This window comes from Solea solea, chromosome 9 (assembly GCF_958295425.1).
Source record: "Solea solea chromosome 9, fSolSol10.1, whole genome shotgun sequence".
NCBI lineage: Eukaryota > Metazoa > Chordata > Actinopteri > Pleuronectiformes > Soleidae > Solea > Solea solea.
The window spans coordinates 18190091-18218049 of NC_081142.1; the positions used below are offsets into that span (position 1 = coordinate 18190091).

General features: G+C 44.4%; 1 protein-coding gene across 3 annotated transcripts in view; it reads left to right on the top strand.

Moving 5' to 3' along the window:
• The first annotated feature begins 1025 nt into the window (after window positions 1-1025).
• The window catches only part of syde2 (synapse defective 1, Rho GTPase, homolog 2 (C. elegans)), a 48779-nt gene continuing 21845 nt past the window's right edge, over window positions 1026-27959 (top strand). Inside the window, exons 1-5 of one of the 3 annotated variants that reach the window (XM_058637993.1) lie at window positions 1026-3274; window positions 12321-12631; window positions 12828-13203; window positions 22216-23330; window positions 27819-27945. In XM_058637993.1, the coding sequence (XP_058493976.1) occupies window positions 1228-3274; window positions 12321-12631; window positions 12828-13203; window positions 22216-23330; window positions 27819-27945 (3976 nt within the window). In that variant the 5' untranslated portion in view covers window positions 1026-1227. The remainder of the gene's footprint in view (window positions 3275-12320; window positions 12632-12827; window positions 13204-22215; window positions 23331-27818; window positions 27946-27959) is intronic. The other 2 variants (XM_058637992.1, XM_058637995.1) reach the window with 2 other exon arrangements.

Genomic DNA, 27959 nt, shown 5'->3' on the forward strand with positions numbered 1-27959 from the left:
CTTTTGTTTACGTTTTAAACCTTAAATGTCATGCATATTTTGTTCTTTCAGCGCTTTGATTGTAACACATTTTATTTCATCGTATCACAAACCTACAACTAAAAAAACTGTTGTTGTCGTTGATTTATCTTTTATGTTTATAAAGATATGTACTTTATTAGCAGTGTTATATTCATAATGACTTTCTATTAGGAATCAACGGCTTCATTAAAATTTTAAATATCCTTTACTTACTGTAAGATTAATTAACCAAAAACATGTTGGCTGCAATGTTACCTGAACCTTTATTTCGCACCTCACTCTCTCCCACGCTCTCATGATGAATCGTTAACGCATTATTGACCCAAACTCCCCTTTTACAACATTAGAATCCATTATTAATAAGAAAAACAACAGTATGAGGAATTATTATTGGCAACCCACACTCACTTATGAAGTTACAGCTTCTCATTTGTATCAGTTTAGGTTTATCTATGATGATATGTTTTTCCACCCCAACCGACCTAGGCAGATGACTGCACTGTAATATTTGATAAGAAAAGTGCCATCTGAATAAATCTGTTATGACCCAAAAATGTAATTAAATGACCATTGTTTTTATTTAACTGATGAACTTTTTGGTTACTATTCACCAAATATTATATATATATATATATATATATATATATATATATATATACACATACATATACATATATACATATATGTATATATATGTATATATATATATACAAAATGTGAAGATTGTTTACATTACTTCCACTGACTGAGCAAGTGAAATTGGCTCAGCTTTAAATCCAAGCTGAACATTCGTGCATGCCATGGACGCTATTGTGAATACTGTTTTCTCCCAATAAATTATGGGCAAAGTCCCTGAACTTTGAGCCAAGAAACTATTCCAAACATCTGAGCTGCAAACACGAGGTGGAGGTGAGGCGCGAGAGAGACAGAGAGAGAGAGACAGGGAGAGAGAGAGAGAGAGAGAGAGAGAGGGAGAGGGAGAGAGAGCGAGCACAGTGATCCGGCAGTGAGTGGGAGAGAAAGAGAGGGAGTGAGCGAAGTGAGGCGACAGAGCGGAGGTGACAGCGGAGAATGGAGTTGAGTTCGTCCGCCCAGCGAGCTTTGACGGCGGCGAGCGAGGAGAAGAATCCACTCGGTCCACTTTTCCTCCTGGAAGCGGTGTGCTGAAAGAACACGGGAGGAATTAACTGGGGAGAAAGGAAAGGAATGGCTGATCCTCTGCGGAGGACTTTACTAGCGAAACTCCGGGGGAAGAAAGCCAGGAAAGGAGCGACGGTCGGCAGTGGATACGGCTGTGCTGCTTCTGCTGCTGCGGCGGTGAATGGGGGACGAGAAGGTAAAGAAAAAGTTTTGCATACGCAGCGAGACTCCGGCGAGGCTCGCCCGGTAGTGTTGGAGTGTACGACAGAGAGAATGAGCACGTACGAGAATTGTGTTAACGCGGCCACGGTGCAAACAGCTGGGGTTGTGGTAGTGCGGCAGAGTCGCGTAGCGGAGCTGGAGCACAGCGGCGGGGGCAGGGTTCGGGTTAATGAGCAGCGCCTGGGGGTCTCACTTCAAACACACTGCCAGTTTAGTGGACGTGTGTTCAGTCAGGGAGAAGGGAGCCACCAAGGGCCCGCGTCCGCGGATAAAATCAGGTTGCCGGTTCAGGTCCCGCTTGAAGGACCGCATGCCGAGAGAAAACACTTCGTCTCGGTGCCGCGGCAGTACAGCGTCGGGGATTCAATCGGGTTTGGGGACAATTCAAACCACGTTTTGTACCGAGTAAGAGTAGAGACTCATACCGGGGGAAGTAAACCATCAGAAGCCCTGGTTAGTATTACTCATAGTGAGGGGACAGAAGACAGGGACAGGGGACAGTCCCGGCACATGGCAGCAGGAGCCTCGCTGTCCCCGCATGAGCACAGCGTCAACCGGAGTTTTGACAACAGCCCAACTTTGGAGACGAACTGCGCGACGCTTGTGCGTCCAAACTCCCCGCCAGCAAACACGGAAGAACACATATTAATCAGAGATATTGAGAGCTACGAGCCAGAGTATACAGCTGATATTAAAGGCGGTGTCGGCGGTCTGCAGAGTCCGACGTTCTTCCCTACAGAGTTAGAAATATGCGACATCAACATGGCATCCCTGTGCGCCACACAGGGCCCACTCAGATACCATTTAGACAGCGAGGATGATGATTATTATGACAATGAAATTCTGCCCTTTTATGAAACAATCAGAGTCAAAAGTGATGGGGTAAGACCAGAGGCTGCAGAGCTGCCACAGTCTGGTCAGGACAAAGGACAGCTTGATGATGGCAACAGTGCTCAGGAAACAGACAGGCTTAGGAACCAGCTCAAAGAGGCTTATTATCTGCTCATTAATGCTATGAATGATATCAACCTGGATGTCCAACAGATTAGTGGTGGTTTAACTGAGCAGCAGGCCACCTCCTCCTGCAGTAGCCACTCCAGAGACAGTCTGTGCTCCAGGTTGTCCGCCAAAAACATTGACAGTGACTCTTGGTCCTCAGGAGGAGACCACAGCCCGCAGCAGGTATCTGACACCGACTCGCTCCTGCTCTGTCTCAGCGGTAAAACTGAGTCAGGGCTTAAAAGCAGGCTGAACACTAAGAGTATGGTGAACCTGTCTGTGACCAAGACAAGACCCACATTACCACGCTCTGCTAGTGACGGAGCCATTAGGCATGCAGCTGGACCCTCAGGCTTTACTCAGGTTCCCGAAAGTGTACCGTGTCCAGAAATCTGTCACGATGAAGAGTCAAAAGAGGCTGAAGGAGGTGAGGTCAATGGCGACCTGTCTGACCACAATGTTCACAGCAGTGATGAGCTGCTAAATGATGCCGGCCATGAGGAGGAACATGGCGGGCAGCTCAATGAGAGCAGTGGCTCGGTCAACAGCCTCACAGGATCCTCAGACAGCAACACTGATGCGTCGGCGCATCAGGGTCATTACAACAAGCAGGAGCTGATGACCGGAGTCCGAGCGCAGGTGGCCAACTCCACCAACAAGGGCCACGGTGTCACCGTCAATAAGATGCAGGAGTGGATGCACAAGGGCCGCTTGCTGTCTTCAGAGATGAAGCAGCGTATTGAGGGCTCATCTCTACACCGCGGTGGAGGCCAAAACCAGGCCGGGTCCTGTTCTCTGGCTAACCTCAGTGGGTCTAAACATGGCAAGGCAAAATCACCCACGGTCAAGTTGCCTCAACAACAACAACAACAACAACAGCAGCAGCAGCCAGGTAGGAAGGCTACACGGAGTGGCCTCAGCTCTCGTGGATCCTCTAAAATCAGAGGCCTGTCATCCTCCTTTCTCACGTTTTGATTATTCTCATCCTCCTCCACTCGTAGTACGTCTGCTGGCGGTCCACCCTGCACTCTTCTCCTTCTGTGGATGCAAAGCAAAGGGACGGGACACCTCAGATCTCTTTGCTTTCCTTTTTTAACTGGTGGCGGGTTCTGTCCTTCACACTAATTTAGGTGCATTTTTAACACTGAATTAATAACACATCAGGTTGTTGGTTTAGTCACTCACAGTTTAGATCAGTAACAACTAACTCACTCTCCTCTCTGCTAGATGCAGTGGTGTTTTTCAAGGTGATGGTGGCGGGTTTAAGTCTATGTGTGTGTGTATATGATACTGGAATATGTTCAAAATGACAGTCTTTTCTAAATGCTTTGATTATTCTGTGATTTGGTATGAACATCTGTGTCATGAAACCAAGTGTTATAATGTGCAGAATTGTGGGATCTGCAGAATGTCTTTTTTAGTAGCTGTTCTGGGGATTTCAATCATCATCCAGCAATTCGCCCCCCCACCCGTTCTTCCAGGCTGACTGTAAGCTGTAGCTAAATTTTCATTTTCATGGAGGCTTTCTTCCACAGCAACAGAACAAGGATAAAAGGAAGCATCACAGCAAATGCTTAGTAACTGCTGAAAAAAACTCACAATATTCAACACAATCACCACATGCAGATACACACAAACACTCACACATACTGCATCGATTGTCTTTTAGCTGACAAGTAAGGAAGTAATACCTGGTGTAATATTTGAATCCACTTTGACAGCAAAGTTGTGATTTTTAGATCTCCGTGGCTATAAATCCCTTCCCACAAACACAGTAAACAGTAAATTGGACACATTTCCCAGAGCTAACACAGCGAGTGGAACAGTTCTTACTGTAATTATTTTTTGCGTTTCCATTAGGAATGGTACCAAAAAGACCGGCCCCAACCATTCAATTTTTGGCACCCTTCCCGAGTGAAATGGTACAACAGTCGGCTGATTGGGAGACAGAAAAACGTAACATCCTTGTGACCTGTGTTTCTTCCACGCCTGCAGTCTATTCTCATACAACACTTGACGTCTTGTCGAGACAAACGGCCACAAACCGAGCAGGGGAAAAAAACTGAGCTGCTGGTTGTCCTCCATTGTTGTCTGCTTTGTTGCGTTCCAACCGGACCATAATGGAAACAAGCATTAAAATCAATAGCAAGCGAGACAAAGCAATAGTTGTATTCTCTTTGTGAGACAGCACAAGTAATGTCAGAACCTGCCAAAATGAAACCGAGCGACCTAAACAAACATGCCGCATCCACTCTCAGCGGTTTTCTGTCATGTGTTACTGCAGCAACTCATTGTTACCTTATTGTAGAACTTTTAAAAAACATTTTTGGTCTTCTGACTTTGTCCTCTTTGGCTGTTCTGGCCAGCTCTTCTTCCTGACAATGTAATTATGTTGTTAAGAATACATCACCATCATGCTGCCTCTGGTACATGTTACTTCCATACAATGGCCTTAACATTTCTGCTGGTCTCTCATTTACTGTCCTAATCAAACCCATTCAGAACCCCACATGATGGTTGAATCTTTCTTCCCCCCCTAACAATACTTGAATCACCATCAGAATGTGCCAGTTACCATCTCTGGCTCCCATTTCCCCACTTTTGTTTTGCTCTGCAGGAGCACAAAGGTCCTCTTTTTTTTTTTGACTGGCTAGAACATGTGTGGCCACCAACCTTGCAGTGATGCACTGCACTTTGCATGTTCCGTTACCATTTCATTTGCTTTATGGAATAAATTTTATTCAAGTCTCCGGTGACCCGAACTGACTGCGAATGAGGCAGTTAGCCAGTTTAATCATAGGATTCGGAAACTGCCTGTGTGGAAAACCTATTGACGTTTGTTTCAGTGGATGTGGAAACGGGCTGCCTTTTGTACGGAACAAAAACAACAGCCTCTCACTTTTTGCTCTCTACCACTTTTTCCCCCATGCCCTCTGTAATAGTTTTGGATGTTTATGAGTGGCAGCGTGCGCGCCTGTGAGTGTGTATGCCGTTATAAATCAATGACTTGCCATGTGCGCAGGCTGTTGACTGTCAGTTTGCACTGCTGCTAGAAATAGAGTGTGATCTGTGTAAGACTGCAGAGCAAAAGGCCTCTGATTGACTTCCAGCCGCCGCTGGCTCAGCGTACATCTGCAGCTCTTGCCTCTACTCTCTTTTGGTTAAAGTAAAGACAGGGCTCTTTTTTGATATTACTTTCCAAGGTTTCTTGCCCGCTTGATTCGCATTTTTTCCCCATTTTGCTCAGCTTTCCCCCCACTCTCTGTCCCTTAGTGAACTTTTCCACAGCTGTGGCCAGAGGAATCCAAAGCAGGAGAGAAGCCACTGCAGTTATTCTTTGTGGTAGTGGTGTGGGTGGGGGGGTGGCTGTCATGTCGCCGTCCTCCCCAGTCGTTTGCTCTGCACAGCTCCATGGTAACTTGCATTTAAAGGGGATTTGGATTGAATATTTAGGATGCCATTCCTGTTGTTTAACCTGTTTGCGTTGTGTCACTTAACTCCTCGCTGTGAATGAACAAAGTGAAGGGTGATTAGGTATTTATTAAGGTCAGTCCCGGGCTTATATTATCGCCCCCGTGGGCCTCTCAGCGCTTCACAAAAAGCCATTTAAAAAAAAAAAAGAAGAAATACCAGAAGCTTTCAAACACAACCCAATGAATTGCTTGTCATCACTGGGTTCATGGTCTGGCGCTAATTGATGCACAAAATTTGAATATTTGAAAACGTACTAAAATAGACCTGGTTCTCCCTTGGGGTGTTTGTTGGAAATGAAACCTCACTATTAAGTCACAAGACAAAATTCTGGTTTAATTAGACAGGAGCTTATTTATTTTTGTCCTGACTTGTCCTTTCCTCATTGTAAAAACGGTGTCTCATCATCCGAGTGTGTCACTTCTGCTATAGATGTAAGTTAATGCACGGGAGAGGGATGTTGTGCATATGCACAGCTCCATGTTGTACATGCATGTTTTGCCGTTGCAGTTGCAGGATTTATAGTTTTGTTGTGTTTTGCAGCAGAACAATGGCGTGCCAGCAGGCAGGCAGTATATACAAGTCATGTTTTGGCCAGAGCTGAACTCAGGAGTGGCGCGTCAGTCAAACTTGAAGCTGAAACTGAAGTTGAGACTGAGCCATAGACACCACAAACAGATCTCCTCAGTCCCTGGAGGCAGAGACTTTCGTCCTTGGCTACAAATACCGTCCACTGTGCGATCAGCACTTCAGGGAGGAAGGACAGCGGTGAAATTGTCTAATGCCTCTAAGATGAAAGAACTTCTGAAAGAACAGTTCAACTCTTTGGTAAGACGTATTGGATCCATTTGCTTTCTGGCAGCGTTACATGATACCTGTCTCATATCTGGCATGTAAATATGAAGATACAGCCAGGAGTGTGTGTTTGTTGGCTGGCACCTGGTCTTGAACTGCCTTTTCACTTTCCTGCTTGCATTTTTGTATGAATGCCTTGTAAAATGGTGAATGTAAGTGTTGATGAGGCAGATGTAATTGCTGTTTCTGAGCAGAAGGTTTCTGTTTTTTTTTTAAATTCAAATTAAGCGATACCAGTCAATATACGAGTACGACTCAGACAGGCCTATGCACTCTGCTTGTGCTCCACAGTTCCCACCCCTGGGATTTGACTTGTAAATAGAGGAAGAAGTGGGTACACAGAAGGAGAGGACAGCAGTGAGAAAGGCACAGTGAAATCCTGAATGGTCTGTCAGCCTAAAGAATGAAGTATTTTGAAGTAGATGGATGTTAGAAAGACACAGAATGCCACTCAAAAGGCAACCAACTAGCCACCGGCTAATGTTTTTGTCGTGTATGATGTAATAGATTGACTGAGAAATGCCTAAAAAGGCTTTTAACGCTACGTACAGTTGCACACATACTTCATTTAATAAATTGATTCCCCTCTAGTGTTTGTATACTGGGACAAGAACAGCAGTCCAATTAAATGGCGTAGTCATAACAACTAATCCATAGCTCGTCTTAACTGTGTGTGGTAACGTACCGGCTCTCATCTATCCCTCTGAAACAAACTCAAAGACTCTATTTCCCCAAAAAAGTCCCAACAATTCCTGTAAAAACCATGAAAACACATGCGTGCTCCGGTGTTAGTTTACGGAGCGTTGCTCAACATTATGATTACATTAATTCCTGCTTGCTCACTGGATTCACAATAGCTTCGAGTAGAGCGTGTAACACTATCTTCCTGAACTGCCGTCAAGTCATGTCAGGACGACATGGTGTTTGGTCTCTGCATTGTGCCAAAGCCCTGGTTACCAAGCTGCTGTTTTTGTTTGGTTTTTTTCTTTCACATAAACACACATGGTGGAAGTACAATAATTTGTCTTGTCTGGGGTGTCGAACAGATTTATGGAGGATGGCAGCTCTAAAGATGGATCAGGTGATGCAGCAGAAACCTTAGGCATCAGGGTTCATACCAGGGTGGTTTATAAGGACGCATGACTCACATGATGCTGTGCGGATTGAATTGCATTATAGAGGTGTGTTGAATGACTTTATTAGGCATTTGGACATCATTTGGGTCATTTTGTGTCCTTTTTTTCTTGGGTTCATCCCTCCCCCAAAGCATTTTTTCAGCTCTACAACAGGACAAGACAGGGACTTGATTTTTGAAGAATTTGGTCTTAAAACCATTAGGCGTTATTAGCATTAGCAGACCGCGCTGCCGTGACGCCTCAGTGCGATGCAAGTGTTGACATGTGATGCAACCCTGCACGATCTCGGCTCTGTCAGAAGAGAAAAAGAAAAATCCACTCAGAGAATCCTGATTACCATATGAATGAGCGTCAGCAGGAATGTATGGCACACTGCAAAAGATTCCCTCTGAAGGGATGGTGGGGGGGGCTTGGAACTCTGTTTTCACAACAAAGTGTTGTCTGTATTGAGGAGAAAACTAGCTGGTGTGTGTTTTGCACTTATAAAAAAAAGAGGAGCCTCTATGAAGGAAAGAGGAATTCAGGAAAGAAATGAAAAGCCTATGGGAAAGTGGATAGCGTGTTGTTGCTGTCTTCGAGGAGGAAAAAGATTCAGTCACTCAGGAGATCAGACACACAAATATAATTGGATTTGCGGTCATGCTCACATGGCGCAGGTTTCTAGCAGCCCATCCAGGAAATCAGCATCTGTCTTTCTAAGTTTGCATTCCTCTCAGCACCTCGGACAAGAACCTCGATCTCCCCACCAGATTCTCTTCTCTATTCCTCCCACAGACGTGCACCCTACTATGAGCTCTGGCCATCTGCTACCTCCAGGTCAGGGGTTTGAGTTTTCCGTGCTCTGACAGAACAGATCATTTTCATACCATGGCAGCATGGGCTTTGTGTTATGAAATGTTAATAGACCGAGCTTTTCTTGTGCTCTTCATTGTGCTTAGAGGCACCTGATGGTCATCAGTCTGTCTCACAGTGCTATTCTTATTTTTACTGGCTGGAAAACTACTTAACCTCACATGTCAAACTAGTACTTCTTTGTGGCTGTGTGTTAGGATTGTGAGCGTTTCAAATAAGATGACTTTTAATGATAATCTCTAGGGACAAACCAACGCAGAGATGCCTACTTTAATATTTGTTTTTCATCAGGCTGAACATTCAAGTCTGCCATTACTATATTTCGTGTCTAAAGTATGTAAGCGATGAAATACTGACAAGCTGCGAGCAGATGGTTGCGATGGTTTGATTCGTAACAGGAGTGAAAAAATGTCTCCCTCGTGAAGTCAAAGCAGCAGCGTGCTGTTGCTCCTGGTGGAAGGTGTTTCTCCCGTGGAGGAGTGTGACACCGGTGAGGCAGTAAATCTGGAGCTGTGGCCTGGAATGCTGCTCATGTCGGTACACGCTTCCTCTTCCAGTTATGAAAGACCCCTTGAAAAAGATGGCCTGCCTACAACAACTCCACGCATAGCTATCTCACCTCTGTTAATCTTGTGTTACCAGGCTGAATGTTGGTGGCAGCAGTTTGCCGCGGCACATTTTTTTTTCTCCCCCCTTCCGCTCTTAAAAATTCTCTTTCAGTTGATGTCACGCCTGTTTACACATCAAACTAATCCTTCGCTACTTAATTCATACAATCAGGTGACTGTATACTTTAAATTAAATATAGTAATTTTATCTTCATTTTCTGCCAAAATGAATATTTAAACTTACTTTAGGTCTATAGCCCATGTGCCTTTTACATGTAGCATCTTTTCAGACTTAGTTATTTAAATTTGATGTATATCCAATTATGCACAGTCACTAAAACTAATGCAGAGTGCAGCTGATTCTGCTGAAAAGAAAGTTCCCTTCGCTATCTATTATTTTTGCCAAGGAGCCTGCAGTTGTCGGCGAGGTTTTGTCTTAAAAACGTATCCGACTTTAACGTCTCTTCATCTCCTCGTGTTTTCTGTTTTCATGCTTTAGAGCGTTACAAGGACCGGTTAGGCCAAAACAGCTGAAAACAAACCATGCTTGGTTATTATAGCCTGCCAGCGTGGGCCTACACATTATCTCATGGGAGTACAGAGTACAGAGCCAGAAACATACTTCTCTCCCTCACTCAGGATTGTGCACATGCTAAAGCTGCTGAGCTCAAGGTCTGCAAACACAACATCGACCTCTAATCCAGGCTAATGGAAGCCAATGTGCCGGAGTGGACAGAGAAGCTTTGATTAGTCGTGTTGTCGTCATTCAGGTTGTTTTTTTTTTCACTGTGTGGCTTAGTGATGCCTGAGAAGTGGTCTCTGATGTTGCCTCAGAGAGCCATTTTATACACAGAGGCAGTTTATATTATTAGCCGGAAGGCAGAGGAATAACAACAGAATCCGTTCGATTCCTCTTTACTTTATGCCGTGCTTGTTACATTTCCCTCGTGGCGAAAAGGTCAAGCAGCGGCGATTCCATGTCGTGAAAATCATGAGAGCAACTGTAGAGTTGGCATTTGAGGGATTTTGTGGCGGCAATTATTGTGAGTCAACAGTTGCGTTATACTGTTGCCTTGTAGATCACAGTAAAACTGAAAGCTGTTTGACTTCCAGAGGAAAGTAAATCCCAGTGAAGCGCACTGCTCTCTACGTGCCACTTTCAGGCCTTTGTCAATAAAAGCAGCCAAGCAAAAAACTACATTCTTCTCAATCTATTGAGCAGACGTTATGTAATATGAAACCATGTGATTTTTTTTTTTTTTTTTTTTTTTTTTTAAGTAGAGCTCCTGTTTTCTTCCATGGCACTGCCATGAATTAATAACACAAGAAAAGCGTTGTTGTATTCACGACACAGTCTTGCGCGCACTTGATGCCCCGTGCTACATTTGTACTTCTGTAAAGTGAAAATATTTCTCTCTAATTTGGTTGATTTAGTCGCAGGTTGACATACACGAACTGCGTTTCCTTGAGGAAAAAGGAGAAGTTGTCATTATAGCATGCGGAGGGGCTCGTCTGGGAGCTGCCCAGGATCAAAACAGTCTTTAACACGAGTCGGCTGTGCATGTTACAGCAAGACCCTGCCCTCAGCACGTCTCTCTGTCATGCACACACACACACACACATGCACTGAGGTTGTTTTTCTTCAAGCATGTTTCTCTAAAATCACGTCAAGTGATCTGCAGCTGAGTTTTTTTTTATTTGTAGAACAAAGACAAAATTCCTACTTTCACCTTTGAAACTATGCAGACAGGTTTGTGTGGTGTTTGTTTTAAGGTACCACTTCCACATCGCTATTATTTGTCCTTTTGTTACCATGCACATGTTGCCACCAGCTCTACTTATTTTACACACACACACACACACACACAGACACACACAGCTCCCCCCTCTGTTTTATTTTCACAGCTGTAATGCCAGCGGTTTCTCGTATTTTTCCAAGTTGCTCCGATGGAAGATATGCATCCCCAGGCCCTCCGTCTTCTTGTGATCTCTCTTGAAATCACAGCTCTCATACATGCGTCGCTGAGGAGAAAAAGAGGGGAGGTGCGGTGGAGGGAAACTTTGACGTTTGCCTTTAAAACGGTTTTATGATTTTTCCATCCAAAAACATGCCACGGACACATGTGACTGAGCAGAAATGGGGTTCTTTTCCGGTGACTAAAAAGGCAGAAAATGTAATGGCATATTTCCACCGGCTCTACTTTCCTCACCACGCCACGGTTTAAGTGGCGTTTCCACTAGCTACAGGAGCCTGGTGTAAAGTCACTAGTCACTCGTGTGTGTGTGTGTGTGTGTGTGATGTATAAAACAAAGTCACCACAGTTTCACTCAGCCGTGCAGTGATGACTCCGCCCACGTTAAGTAGGACCTTTTTTTGTAGTGGAGAAGCAACCTAATCGTGCCGTGCCGAGGTGAGTAGAGCCGGTGGAAATACGCTATAAGAGGAAAAACTGAGAGAGCATTCATTGTTTACACCTGGTTTCTTGATACAGATGTTTTCTTCAATGGTATATGACACAAATAGTCTGAGATTGAGTGTTTTATTCAGTGCAACTACTTAAAGGTCCAGTGCGTAACATTTAGTAGGTTGTATTGGCAGAAACTGAATATAATACCCCTATGTATGTTTGTATAGGTGTATATTTGCTTTAAAATAAAAATAAAATAGTTTTTTCGTAGCATTAGAAAAAGCCTTTTATATGTACTTTAGACAAAGACCTTGTCTCTACAAACAGGCAAACCAGAAAGAGTGTGAATTTCATGTTTTTAAGTGGGTCCTTAACCCTAACCCACAAATAAGGAAGAAAGCCATATTTTTTGGTACATAAAGACCACTGTAGTTTCCTGAGCAGAGGAGTCTATCATTCGTTTATCTGCAGTCTCACCATTAGATTACTAATTCTTACACACTGGACCTTTTTAAATCATCTTGATCATGAAAACAGTTTAATATTTAGATTTTTTTGTGTCTCCTATCATGGCGTTGCACTCACATGCATCTCTGTCCCTCCCTCAGCTCTCATTGAGAATGTCCAAACCCCGTGTGCTAATGGCCGTGAGGTGGCCAGGTCCACCGAGCCTTCGTCGTGGAGGCAGCCGCTCACCACCATCACTGTCTCCAAAAAGCGCAACTGGCTGCAGCAGAGTTCCCTCGGGAGGAATCACTGCCCCAAGGACGAGCAGCCCCAAGGAATGCTGGGAGCTGACGAGGAGGGCGGCCAGTGCTTCCATCAGCCTCCTCCTCCTTCCAGTCCCTCCCCAGACCACCTGAGACCCTCGGGGGGAGCCCCAGCCCCACTACGGCCAGTTCGCCTTCAGCTGCCGCAGGTTAGCTTCAGCATTTTCTGTTTTACAAGGACGGGTTTTATGTTGTGTTTTGTTAAGGGCCACACACCAAGAACAATATCTACAATGAAAGACACTGCAACTGTTCGATTAATATGTGACACAGCATCATTATAATGAAATATCTTGCTCTTCACTTGAGAAACAAATGGTCTGTGTCTCACAATCTCCTCAAAAGGTCAGCGTTGGTCAAACTAAGGTGTCTCCACACCCTCGGCGCATAGACCCAGCTGAGGAGAACGATGCAGACGATGAAGGAGAGATCTGGTACAACCCGATCCCCGAGGACGACGAACTTGAGGCGTCGCGCAGACCCACCGTGCGGCTGCTGGTCCCCCCTCGAACGGAGCTGGAGAGGAGGCCCAGCAGGGGAGGAGATGTGGCTCACAGGACCCTGGAGGGCATCGGCGTCCCGGAGGCACTAGGTGATGGCGCTTCAGGAGACGGGAGTCAGGGGAATGCTGTACATTCCACAGAGGCACTACATCTGCACAGACAAATGCATGCGTGCAAACCTCAAGAGGAGGGGGGGCCTTCCACCAGCAGAGCCACAGGTGAAGCAAAAAAAAAAAAAGAAAAGCCACCCACACCTTCTATCATTCTTACGTCCCCTCCCTTCCTGCTCTGCGTCGACTCCTTCATTCACTTCTTTCTCTTACTCTTTCTGGCTGATGAGGGCCAATTACTATCTGATGTTTTCTTCCTCAGCCCTCAGACACTCTGGGCAGATTTTTGTGGTCGTGCACACCTTAAGCACTAATTACAGCTAGTGTTGAAATTGTTACCAGTTGAAGGATACACAAATTTTATTTACCAGTAAATCATTAAATACAGTCTATGTTAAGGATTTAGGAGAGACGTGTTAAGATATTAGTCCACTGGGTTTAAAAGTTTCCTCACAAAATATGCTGTGGCTGTACCAGCTGAGGTCTTTCTTATTCTGTCATGTTTGATTAGCGCAAACAGGAGCTGTAGTCTTGTCATCGTATCGCTCCATATCGGTGTCCCTCATTAGTTAAACTCATACAGACATTAGGCAGGAGGAATTCAGGGCCCGGCATTCCTGAGAGGAAGGAATATCCGTTTACATGTGACTGCACGGTGCGTGCCGCAAACCTTGTAAACCGCTGGTTCGAGATTGCGAGTTCTCCGTCGAACATAAATCCTCTCACCTTGAAATACAGATTCGGAGTTTCAAATAGTTGTGTGCATGCAAATGGTTGACAACTCTGGTCGGTCTACAGCAACGGCATAACGATGACAGCCAGCACACGGCTCCCTGTCTCTTAATAAGCTCGGCCTGTCTTTCCTAACTTCCGACTTTTTGTTCTCTCTGATGTGGCAACACAGTAGTTTGAATCAAGTGGCACATCTTGAGCTGAGCCTATAATTACAACTTTTGACAACACTTCTGTGGCACGCAACAGCCATTTGTAGTTTTAGGAGCACAAAGCAGGGCTGAATGGTTTGGGGTTTGCTTTGTGAAATCTAATATGTTCGCTGCTGTGTTCACGGCGTACAGATTTACTGCAGGGAAGAAGCCTCAGAAATAAGTTCCAGCCTTTAACACTGCAGGGGTGTAAAAAGAAAATGAAGCAGTGCGTGTTTTGAAACGGCAGTCACTACGTACAGAGGAAAAAAAAGTTTCAGGAACGTCTTTAACAGCAGGAGGTGTTGCATTATCTCACTAAACTAATCTGCCCTTGACAAGGACGTTGATTTGATTGACGGCCAACAAACTCCCTGATCGTCATTGACTGGCATGGAACTCCTGGCTTTTGCTGACATCACGTGTGGCTCATCAAAACTCTCCCTCCTGGGAAACTTTCCTTGTGGGATTAGGATTAAACTAGTCCCAAATGCACTTGCCCAGCAACTAATCAAGACACAGAGCTAATTCAGTTTAGGCTATTTCTGTTCTGTTGTACAGTTAAAGCCTTTTTGTGCCTGGTAAGAAGATGAGTGGACAAAATCAGAGGTGTCCATCACAGACATGGGCCTCATTTTACATCTTGTACAGCAGCTCTTTTGAACAGGAATGTTTAGCTTCTGCTCTGTGATTGTGATAGTTTGTGTTGCTGCTCTAACTGGAAGCTGTGATAGTGGGAGTAGCAGTGATGTTTTTTCTTTCCCTCTTGCTCCGGAACTGATCCCCCCTCCACCCCTCTCTCTCTCTCCCTCTCTCCCTCTCTCTCTCACTCCTGTCTGTTGACTTTGCAATTGATTCCTGTGAGTTTGGCTCCGCCATCCCACACTACACATCTACAGCGACGACAAAAACAAGGCAACATATCCACCTACTGTACGTGTCATCAAAGAGGAAACAATCATTATTGGTTGTGTGTTTGTGTATGTCTGTGTTGTGGAAGCTGTGGGCACTTTGGTTTTAAATCAAAAGGAAATGTTAGACTGACTGCTTTTTTTCCCCTTGTCTTTAGTCAGAAACCTGCTCAAACTATTGCTGCTTGTTTGTATTGGCTGCATAATGACACCAAACTCCTTCCTGCTCTCTTAACTGGTTGGGAGTGTTGGGGGATGGTGGACAGGAGTGAAAAGGACAACAGCCTGCTGTCACTTCACTCTGCAGTCAATCACTACGTTTACACGCACAGCTTAGCTGAGCTGCGGCCGTAGCTCGACTGAGTCAGGCAATCGGACAATCAGATTTATTCTGTATCTCGCTGTATCGCTCTATAGATAGAGCAATTGAATCAGTTTCCTGTAGACCTTTTACGCCACGGACGGACAAACAAACAGCGAACGTTGAGATGGAATATTTGGTTACTTTAGCTGCCCAAGCATGAATGTCGTCTATTCGTCTGTCCAAAAGTTGGTCTTCTCCGCAGCTTTCGTTCTAGCCCATGCCATGTTGTTGTTTGCTATTTTCCCGCAACACTACTGCAGTTTATACGTCGTCTCCATCTACTTCAGGGTCAAAGACCTGGGAAGTCCGACACCAGTCTCTCAAAGCATATACATGCAGGAGCAATCAGAATTCGAAATTATTGAATTATCTAGGTATGTTAGTCCAACTTCCCTCCAGATATGAAATTGATGAGCAGATTGTTCATCACAATAAAATTAATTAATTCATATCATCACGGCTTTACTTTACTCTGTTGACTGTGAAAAATTCTGAATTTGGTTGAAGTGAGTTGTCAACTAAACTAAATACTACTCTACTTCATGTTTAGCACAGAAACAGCAGAATAGTGTGAATTTTGCACGAAACAGCAAACTTCTCCAGCGATACTTATACATCCTCTGTACATATGTCAGGATATCACATTATGCTATATTTGTAAAGGTGCCACGCCTCTGAGGCGAATAATGGACTTTGATCTCGGCCATGACAAAGTCTTCAATGTGCAGCCACAGTGCTGAACGCCATTATTTTCATCCCATCGTCTCTGATTTCTCTCTGACTCTTCGTGAATGCGAGCTCATACAGGCTCCACTTTATCTGCGGGGCTAGAAATTTGACAGGCCTTTCGTTGATTGAGCATGAGTAAAGAGCGTCTGCTGAATTAATGAAGCAGTGCAGATGTAGATGACTCTCTGTGGCTTTAGTTTCCCTCTGTTCGACTGGCTGGTTCTTTTGCCCTCACCGGATACACTCCAGACTCCTCATGCGCTGCCTATTGACTGACTTTTTGTCCATCTGAATGCTCCATTTGTATGGAGAATAATGATTGATGGACTTTGGGGGTAGAGAGCATGATGTCTTCCCAATCTCTTGTTCCCTTTAGCGCCTGTGTGGGGAATCTGACTTGGCTGGTGCTCAGAGTGGGATCAGAGCTATTTCTGGGGGGTTGTTTTGGTCATGCTGGCTGCTGCATTTTAGAGTTGGCCCGGTTGCTAAAGTTACATGCAAGTTCAAGCCTCCGAGTTCAAACCTGGAATTTAATCTTGAGTGGAGATTGCACGGTTAGGTCTGGAGGAAGTCAACAACTCCGGACAGCAACATTGTGAGAACATAGCACTTCAATCTCAGATCACATAGTTTTCTCACAGCTCTTTCTCTCGGGTCTGTTCCCCGAGTCATCAATAGCAGCAGTTCTAGAAATGATAAAACTGCTGTTTTTCTCTCATGCAGAATCCTTTCTCACTATAACGCAATAGACATAAACTGGAGGTCATAGCTCCTGACGGTATCAGGGGTTTATTTGGTAGCGCGTTTGATCCCGGGCGTTTGATCATGTGCTGGAGTTGGAAACACACCAGTCAATCCCAGTCCAGCTCTTCAGAAACAAACTTCACCTTCAAGCAAAATCGGTTTAGTTTTGTCCAAGTGGTGATCATCAAGCCGTAAAACCATAAAAAGCAACTCAATTTAATCAAGCACATCCTGATTCTTCATGGTTAGCAGCAGTGTAGTCAGTTTCAGGCTTATGTGACCTTGCTGACAAATCATCTCATCAAATATCAGATTTTCTGGTCAATCAATTTACTGTTGGCACTGCTGCCATGTAAACCTAATACATTAGCATCAAATTTCCATTAATCATTACCTTCTGCCAATGTTTATTTTGGCTGGTTTTCAGATAGAAGTAAGTCATTTGTCAACACATTATTACCTCCCTATCAGTGCTTTGTCGCTTTGACTCTGGCGTTGCAGTGAGGCCGTGGCTGCTGCCTAGAAATAGCAGCCACTCTGTCGGTTGAGTTACAGCAGAGCAGGAATGCCTCTAGCAGTGGGCGAGTTAAGACGACACGAGGACTTCTTTGGCAGGGGGCCATGTTGTGCTAGTGAGAAGGCCTGCATGCTTGGATATATTAGCAGGGGTTTTGTAACCATTGTAATGCAGTGGCCGGGCTCCCGTGGCCCTTGAAAGTGCTTCCAACACTTCTGAATTAGACCTGTAAGGAGAGGAAGCTGCAGTGCGCTGCAGTGCAGTGCAGTGCCGGGCCTCGGTTGCAGAGTGAAGAAACTACTGGACAAGAATGCCATTCAGTCCTTTATTTACACTCCTCTTGTTTGTCAGCACCCCCCCCGGTCCTTTCTGTTTTTACATGTAACACACACGTGTGGCAGACATGCTTTTACAGACACATGCATACTCAAGTGAATACAAGCGGTTTTACATGGGTAATCAGGGACAGCAGATTATTGTCTACCCTCCAGGCTTATCAGAATAAAGACGCTCGCTCTCTCTCTCTCTCACACACACATAGATTAACATTCTTCTCAGTCAGGTGTGTAACATTCAGAAAACGTCTAACTTTATCTGACTGTTATTAGTGTTTTGACATCTGAGAGAGTGACAATTTGGTGGGTGCAAAAATATGTGCGGCATATCTGATAATGAGTTTGTATCAGACACACACACACACACACACACCCTTGCTCTGCACCTGACTGGTGCCAGCGTTGTGAAAAGCCCTTGTCATAAATTCCTAGGCTTTGTTAAGAGGTGTCATGAGAGGGCCACGGGGTCAGGGAGGGCAAGTCCGTGTGTGTTTTTCTTCATGAATGCATATTTACAGGCACTCTCTCTTTGTGTTACAGTAATATGGTGAGTGCAAGTGCATGTTTAAGTGTTGGGGGGGTCGGACACTGTTGCCGGGCTCAGGTGTCACCCAGAGGAATTCGGACCCTTTTCCCCTTTGACCCCCGGAACATGGCCCAGGAGGGTTGGGTGTCAAGCCATCGCCCCTGAACCTCAGCTAGTGAGGTGTCGCGTTACTCTGTTGGCTGCTGCCACAAGGCCAAAGGCTACAGAAGACACAGCTGTGTGTGTGTAAAGCCACCGTCATTAACAATGCAACAGTCATTAACTTTGTCAGATACTGGTGGACGTCACCCCCCACCCCCCCAGTCCATGCTGAATCTCAAAGCAATGAAAAAATGTAGTAGTATTGTGTTAGTCTGAACTAGAAGTTTTTACCAAACTGGCCTAAGTGCTCTGAGCAGTTCCCTCCCCTGGGGTTTGACCCGGAACAGAAGCTGGTACTCGGAAGAAAACTGCAGCAAGACAGACACGGAGAAATTCAGACTGTCTGGTGCTCTGTCTGGTGCTCTGTCAGCTTTACCATCTATTAACATTTTCAAGTTAATAGATGGTATGAAAACTTGGTGTGTGATGTAATAGGTCAACCAGAAACCAGCTAATACTGACCAGCTGAAAGGGGGCAGTGTAGCAGAGAAAGACACACTTCATTTAATCAACTGATTCCCTACTAGTGTTCATATTTTATATATAAGAACAGTAGTTCAATTAAAAGTTACAACCATAGCTCGCCATAACTGTGCGTGGAAACGCATTGACTGAATTAGGTTCTTCTTATTCTCTCTTATTCATGCATTCCCTTTGCTATTAATATAGATTAAAACAAGTCAGAGTTACTGTTTTTGTGTAGTAACATAATTGTAGGCAGCAAGTGTCGTGGGCTCCAGTCAAGTCATTTTTTTGATATCTGTTTTCATTGTCAATTATTTTCTCCAATTAACACCTCACTGTGTAATATTCAATGCTCCTAATGTCCCAAACTCATATAATCACAGTTGGACTTAAATTGACTTTAATTAAAGGCTTTCATTTGGATTTTTTTTTAAAAACAACCGTATCAATATGCAATTCTAGAGCAAGAGTAAGCCCATTATTGCCAAGCCCTGCAGTCAATACTTTGCTCATGGAAACCTTGTTTCAGACCTTGACCGGCGCTCTCTGTGTACCCTCCCCAGATGTTGTTTGGTGAATTTGCACCTCTAGTGCCCTCCACCCATTTTCTCAGAGAACCTCTTGTGTATATTATTGGCAGGAAGCTGTCACAGGGAAAGTTATTCAGCTAAGAGGGAAAGGGAGGCTAAACATGGCTTGGTTAGGAATGTGAGAGAACAGCCGTGTTCATTTGTACATTCACCAACCAGCTTGCCAGCCTTCCAGTCGCCCATCCAGACCTCTGAGAGCCTGGACAAGGGGTGCCTTTGTCCCCCATCTACAGGCTACACCCTGCCCTTCTCCTGCCCCCCATCTTTCCCTTCTCTCCATCCTCTACCTCCCTCCCTTTTCACTTGCGGACCCTGGTCCCAGAATAGCACAGCAGGTCCCTTCTGAAAATAGAGCTGGTGATGTTGGCAGGGTCAAGCTCTCCCTCACTCTTCTTTCCACTTTGTATCTCTCCTTGTGTTTTTCTCCCCCCTTTACAGAATCCCTCTTTTGTTTCAGAGATTTATTCAAAGTAATTAGCCCGTCAAAAAAACAACAAGTGCATTTTCATTTGAAGTTTCACAGCCAAACTTTTTCTACAGGTTAAAAGCTCCCATCATTAGAGTATTTTTTGTCTAAATAGCTCACCAACCTCTGGACATCGTGTCTTATGTAAAATCTTGCCAGCGTCTTAAAACGCTATACAAAACATCTTCAAAATGTAAATTCTTCCTACTGAGTCATGTGGTCCAGCCTTAATCTCCCATTAACTCACGCAGTGAGGTGTTACCATTCAGGACTCAGACACAGGTTAGCCACAGAGGAAATCATATAAAAGGAGCACTGAATACAGAAAAGGCTGTTTTCCAGTTTGAGAAAGGCCCACACCTCCTTGTGGGAAAATAGCAGAGATGCCTCTTATTTAAAGAATTCCACTTTGATCACTCACACCAAGGCTGGCAGGTGTTTTTTTTATCCTAGAAGAAGAGTGAAAGCTTTGCATTTAGGTCAGCGATGGCAATCTTTCTACGTGTTTTAAGTGTGTAGAATAAGATTAGTTGTGTAGTAAATGTTTTTCAATCCCGGGTTTTGAATCTGTGTATTTACTTGGCTATAACAGGCAAAGTGAAATGCATTGTTACTTTATTATCTATTGAAAAACCCTCTGTATGCTATCTGCCATCACTAAACTGCATTTGGAGCCACTAGTGCTTGTGCTTTTGATTATTAATAGAATACAATAGAAAGCCTTTATTGTCATTGGTCAGGACTATGAAATGAATGGTGCGTCTTCTGAAAACCACTACAATAAAAAGGAATCAAACATAAGACACACAAATAATAACCAAACGGAAGACATATCATAATTATAAGACATATCTCACACCAGAGAGCTGAAGCCGCTGCATCTGTGTGCGGCACCATCTGGACACTTGGCCATGCTGCATTTTCACCAAGGGGGTCCAGTGCAGTTCAGCTCGCCATGGTACAGTTTGGAACAATAAACCCTGATCCGGTGTGTGTTTCCACCATGTGATTTGTAGGCACCAGCTGCCATTTGTAAATAGTGTGACGTCATATCAGTCCTGAATTCAATGAAGGCAAATGTGATACTGTAAACACAGCTGCGTGCTGTTATTATTCGTTAAAACCAAATCACAACCAATTTGACTCCTCACTCTGTCCAAATGCTCCATATATTTGGACTGCAGTGTCACCCTCCACCCATTTGGCACCCCCAACAGAAGGGTGCCAAAAAGTGGGATGGGTTAGCAATCAGATAACTTGGAAATGGAATTGGAAATACATTCGCAGCATACAAAAACTCAACCGAAATGTACCAATTAGTGGAAACAGGGCTTTAGTGAGTAAATGGTGAACATGTCAGTCGAGGTTTTAGCAATTATCAGACATGTCCACATGGAGACCAAAAGAGAGCTATAAGTGTCCATCACCACAACTCCAAGTGGAATGTCAGCGGTGCTCCATGGTTGTTGCTCCAAATATTTGCTAACGGATTTACCTTAACCCTTTTACTACCACGGGGATCACCGGTGACACCGCGGGTTAACATCTTCAAAAGTGATTACATGTCATGTCAGCGTGACTGCCAGTTCTCTACTGTAGACTAAACAACGACCGACACAACGGCCGACACTCTGGCATAGACATCTAGACCCTGAAATTTCATGGCATAGACATCTACTTAGGTAAGAGCTGCCCTCAAGGTCCGGTCCAAATGGTTATTTTTCAACTTGAATAATCACAGAGTAACTCTAGCTCTAGTTGGTGTCTCTGTTCAGACATTTCCCTGCCTATAGGCTGCTGTTTTTCCTGGAGCAACTAATGACATTCCACTTCAGTTTCCCCAATGTTTGATCGAATGAAACTCACTTTTAAAACACCTCATGGAAAACTTCTTGGTGGACAATTTATCTGTTTATTTAAAAACCATCAATTAGCCTAATTAGGGTAGGTCTAGGTTTACATCTATAGACTATACCTTTATTATATAGCGCCGAAATGTTTATATGATGTGTTGCCCGTTCAATGTATCTCTGTCAGTGGATTACTGGGTTGCATGTAAACCTAATGTCTTGATGATGGGCTGCAGAGGTGTAGTTCTTTCCTGGAGACTGTAAATTATGGCTCATGCACACTTTGCCTGTGGGTTTTCTGTCTTGTCTTTCCTGTATGTCTACACTGGACAGTTACTTGTAATCACAACAATAACGTAGATTTCCTAGTGATGCCAGTGATTAAACTGACTTAAAGAACTTGTAGCTGGCAGTAGCCATTTATTTCTGGGAGTAATCCAACAAAAAATACTTTAGAGTAAAGATTATGGCTACAAAATGTTTCAACTTGAAAGAAAATTTGGAATAAAAATTTTTCCTGCTCTGTTATTTCTTCTAGATGTTGCTGATCTGCCCAACGCTGTTGGCTTCTCCCCTCCTTCCAGTCCCAATCCAGCCAAGAAGAGCAGCTCCATCAACTGGTCATTCCCAGACAAGATCAAGTCCCCACGTACCGTCAGAAAGATCTCCATGAAGATGAAGAAGCTCCCAGAGCTTAGCCGTAAACTCAGCATTAAAGGGACCCCAAGTAGTAACGAGTTGGAACCGAGAGCCCACTCCCCTCGAAATAACGCCAGTGGTTCAGAGGTTGTCCCCCAAACTTCAGGCCCTACTAGATTGGCAGCCCCTGGGAGTGGTCAGGCGAGCCGCAACGTAATCTCCCGATACCATCTGGACAGCAGTGTGTCCACACAGCACAGCTTCAGCAAGAAGAAAAGTAACGGCACCTCAAAGTCCGCCAGCAAAGGTGGCTACCTCAGTGACGGTGACTCTCCAGAGCTGGTGGCCAAATCTGGGAAGCACGGCTCTTCAGAAGGGAAGGGAGGGAAAGGCAAGGAGTTGGAAGGAGGTGGAAACTCCAAAGTTAATGGCACAGAGTTGGACATTGATGCTTTCCGCCATTACAGCTTCACAGAGCAGCCCAAGTGCAGCCAGTACATCTCTGGACTCATGAGCCTGCACTTTTATGGCGCTGAGGACCTTAAACCTCCACGTATTGACTCTCGAGATGTATACTGCGCCATTCAAGTGGACTCCGTTAACAAAGCACGAACCGCTCTCCTCACATGTCGTACCACCTTCCTAGACATGGACCACACGTTTAACATTGAACTGGAGAATGCCCAGCATCTGAAGCTGGTGGTGTTCAGTTGGGAGCCCACGCCGAGACGCAACCGCGTCTGCTGCCACGGCACAGTGGTCCTGCCTGCGCTATTCCGGGTGACACGATCGCACCAGCTGGCGGTGAAACTGGAGCCGCGGGGGCTGATCTACGTCAAGCTGAGCCTGATGGAGCAGTGGCAGAACTCACTGGATGGCGGGCCACGTGGAGACAGGGAACCCCAGGTGTTTGGTGTGGAGGCGTGGCGGGTGGTGGAGAAGGAGAACTCGGGACTGATGGTGCCACTGCTCATAAGCAAGTGCATCAATGAAATTGAGAAGAGAGGCTGTCAGGTGAGTCTGTGTATGATTCAGTGTGTTTGACGTGGAGACAGGCCAGGCCAAAGGTCTGGTTTGTCTTAAAGCATAACCGTCTATCCTCTTGTGTCCATGTCAAAGGATGTGGGATAAGGATAATTTTTTTTAAATTATAGAAGGACTTGAATGAGGGATCACTTATACTAGTTAGTGAGTTAGATAGATTATTTTAACACTTAGGACTGCAAATGCTCTGTTTTCATCGTATTATTCTTTTAAAGTAATTTCCCAGAGCTCAAAGTGAGCTCCCTTGAAGTCTTAACCCCAAAACACAAACAGAAGATGTACCATGATGTGAAACTTGAAAAATATCCACACTTTGCCAAACCACAAATAATAAATTGTTTGATTGTTTGGTTATAACAATAGTCAGTCAGCCAAAAACTTTAATATCTTGACATGCTATGTATAAAGGCAAGTGTTGGAAGAGCATGTATGGTAGAAAGCTGCTTTCAACCTGTTCTGTAAATTAAAAATACAAGGGGATTAATTTGAAAAGGAGCAGGGTACAATTATATAATGCATGTTTTGTGTGGATTGAAAGAACAGGGAGAGAAGTAATCTTACATTCAGAGCATCCTTTTAGCTTTGTGTTCCATGTGTTCGCCCTGCAGCCAGTAATAATGCCGCATGACTGGCATGAGCAGAAAAGATACAAGGGACGTGCGATATGTGCTACACTTCATGATGACATTGAGCTTTCCTGAGGCGACGGGCTCCTTTATTCAGAGAGAAGAAAGACTGACTTTTAAGAGACTGGTGTGGTGGTGGTGATGATGTTGGAGTAGATCATGTGATGGTCCCCCCTGTTCCCCCTCCATATTTTTTGTGTCCTTTGAAGCCCAGAAAGAGGTGGCGGTGTTCCTCCTAATTAGAGCTGAGATAGGGGCAGTAAAAGTGTCTGGCCACTGTTCCTGACTGATCACTCTGGGCAGGGGGTGCATGCCAGGGGCAGTGGATGCCTGGAGCCAACATGCAAAACATTAGACCTCTCCAAGCAGCCAGTGACTTGTGCAGTCTGCTCGCAGAAGCCTCTTTCACACTGGAATTAGTGGGTATATTTGGGATTGTTGGGGTTTTACTTAAGTCCTCCAATTTTAAGGAGCTACCAAGAAAACCCTAAACCTAATATGTGAGATTCGCTATAAAACATTCATGGCCTGATCTCATTGTATTGTTGTGGCAGAAATCACATGTTTTTGCCGATCGGAGCTGAAGCCATTAAAAATCAAAAAAGTGGATTGCATGTACTTCACCAGAGAGTGAACTATGATTCAACACGTTCGCAGTGTTGAAAACCCTTTTAAACCTGGGATTAAAAGGGTTTTTGACTGGTGGGAATGTGGTAGAACACTCAGCTGTTTTTGCCATTTTTGCACTGAAGTGGGAACAAATAGGTTTTCCACTTTGCTGCTTCATCATTCATTGGAATGAACATCCATCCATCCATCCATCCATCCATCCATTTATCGAGATCACATTGTGGGGGTAGCAGCTCTAGCAGGAGGCCCCAGACTACCCTTTCCCTGGACACATCGTCCAACTCTGACTAGGGAATTCCCTGGTGCTCTCAGACCAGTGAGGAGATACAAACATTTTTTCACACAACAACCAATGAAATAGTTTGGTGTATTTTTCACCACAGTTTTCCAAAACCCAAAGTTCAACTAACAGTTCTTTTCTTTTTTTTCTTTTTTTAGCTTACTGAAGGACTCTCATAGTTCATCAATCTCGCTGACGATTGTCATATTTGTGCTTCAACACATTAGCCATTTACATGACCTTGATTGTGCACTTTCCATCATTTTGGTGGGCTGGAACTGTCGCCTCAGGGAAGCTGTCTAAGATGCACTGTGGGGAAGTTCACCTATTTGACCTCTTCATGGGCTGTAGCTTTCACAAGTTATCCATTTAGTCGGTTCACTCAGGTTTCCTCTGTTTGCCTAGCTCACCCTGCTTCATCCTGCCATATTGTGATTCCCATCTGTTTCTGTCTCGCCTCGTCTGCCTGTGTTATGTCTGTTTCTCCCTCTGTCTCCCTCTTTTTTCTACTCAGTCTTGACTCCTGTCCCTCACAGTGTTTTCTCCTAATCACTCTCCCCTTCTTTAATTACAGGGAGGGTATCAGGGTATCAGTCAGAGATCAAGTGTAAGTGCTCCTCCAGGTTGGAGGCAGACAGAGGTTAGGACGGGGTTGACACCAGATCCCGGAGGAATTTGTTTCAGGTTGTGTCACCGAAGCACGCTCAGTCAGACGTGTAGCTGTGCGCCTTTACAAATGATTATGTGGATCTTTGATGGAGTCTCTTTTTCAGAGGAATTGTGTGTCCTCGGGGCCTTCTCTAGCTTTTATGACGCTGGGTGATTGTGGGTGTTTTGAAAAGACTGCAGATAATGTCTGTGTCAGATGCAGGAGTTATGTTAGTGAGCCCATTAAAAAGTTATATTAAAAAAAAAAAAAAAGGAGCTATCCCAGTAACCTACATACATTCTGTCAAACATGACAGAAAAAGTGGAGCACATGTTGTGACCTGTTATCACAAAACGGAATTTGTTATGTTGTCAAGACTGCAGCTATACTAAATGGGATTATTGTCTGACCTACCATTTTTAGGTGATTTCTTTGACCAAGAGTCTAAACTTTAAAGATATACAATACTCAGTAAAACAGACAAAAATTGAGCTGAAAATGAGCTGAAAATTCATAATATGGTCAAAAACGGAGGCTCAAATAGGCAACATGCTTTTGTTATCTTATATGGAATTCATTACATTGCTGGTTTCATTGGCTTCAGGAATAACGTTTGGGCTTTTAAGTTGTGCAAAGGTCAAAAAGGTCTTTGTTAAATTATGACAATATTGTCACAGGTTGACTAATATATAGCTGCAGACTGTGGTGTTCGTCTTTGTCTTGTGGGGATTATTATACAAAATATGAAGAGTGTGATTGGCATTTTCCAGGTTCATCTAGAAAAGAGGCATCAAGTGCAGTGGCTGCTGTCGCTCTTTGTTTTGTTTGCATATTTTTTATGTATTTAAAATCACACCCTTCTGATTGCAATTATAAATCTCTGTTCTCCTGTCAAACGACAGGGAATGGTACATTTTTACCTCATTATTTTCATTTGAAAAACACATTTAAGATGATTACTTTGTGATATTTGTGCAGATCTGTGAGAAACAAAGACACTCTCGTCCATCTGTAGAATAAGATGTGACAAGAAGATCAAGACAATAATTCATCTAAAATTATATTTTGACCTAACAAATATTGCGATTTCAATATTGCAGTAGGCTTTCGCAATTTCGATAATATTTCGATAAATTGTTCAGCCCTTATGGGGAACCTTTACATTTTACCTGTAAAGTGTAAAGTTGAAGTTGAAGTTGTGTGGAAGTTAAAGACAATTTATTGTCAAAGTAAGTAATTGGCCCTTCAGTCGGCGTGCATCCGCTCTGAGGTCGATGGGTCTCGCTTGGTGCTTTGGTCATTGTCTCCGCCTCATTCTACATATGGCTCTTAGCTGGTGCTGCTTGTTGTGTTGCCCGGCAGCCAAAGTGCATAAGTGCGAGCCCTCTTTCCGCTAACAGCTGTTGCCCGCCTGCACTTGGGCTCTCCCCCTAAAGAGAGAGACTGTTTTTTTGTTTTTTTTCTGAATGGACTTGTTGTTCATTGTACCCAATGACTTGTGTTTACTCTCACACAAAGCCAAATCCCTGCCTAATCTGTCCTCCTCTCTCCCTCTCATGTGAGGTTTAGAAAACACTGCTCAACTGGAAGAGCAGAGCTTGCGAATTCTCGCCGTGGTGGGATGGGGAGACATTAAAATGCTCCTACATTGGAGCCCGGAAAGGCCACTACTGTGTGTGTGTGTGTGTGTGTGTGTGTGTGTGTGTGTGTGTGTGTTCTGGACCCGACCCGCCATTCACAGCCCACTGATTTAACACGTTACTGGGGCAACCACACTAGTTGGCCTGCTATGCCACATACCAGACAGACACATGTAGGAGAAATTATGGTATGTCTGTCGCTGGGCTTAATCCTAACATAACAAAGACTCCACTGGTGCCAAGTTTCAACTATCAAATGTCAGAAAGTCCTGAGGAAATAGTTAGTAGTTCCTTCAGGTCACACGCTGGAGGCTTAGGCAAGGAAAGGATGTTTTTCTGCAGGACAACAAGTATAAAACTGAGTCTGAATCTTCCTTTTCAGTCGGCAACTTGTAGTTGCCTGGTTCTGTGTCACACTGGCCCTATTGATTTTGAAAAAAAAATTTTTTTGTCAGTTATTCAAATCAGCTGTTGTTTTGTAGAGAGAAAACAGACTAGAGTTCTGAGGTGAGTGGATTGGATTCTTCTGTGAAATTCCCTCTGGCTTCTGTCCATCACTTGCTTCTCTGTCCACTGTTTGCCTCCCAAAGCCATGCATATTTAGTTGACCTACTTGTGTGTGTGCATTGCCAGGTGGTCGGTCTCTACCGTCTGTGCGGATCCGCCGCCGTGAAGAAGGAGCTGCGCGAGGCGTTCGAGAGAGACAGCCACGGCGTGGAGCTGTGTGAAAACACGTATCCCGACATCAACGTGATCACAGGTAAAAACACACAC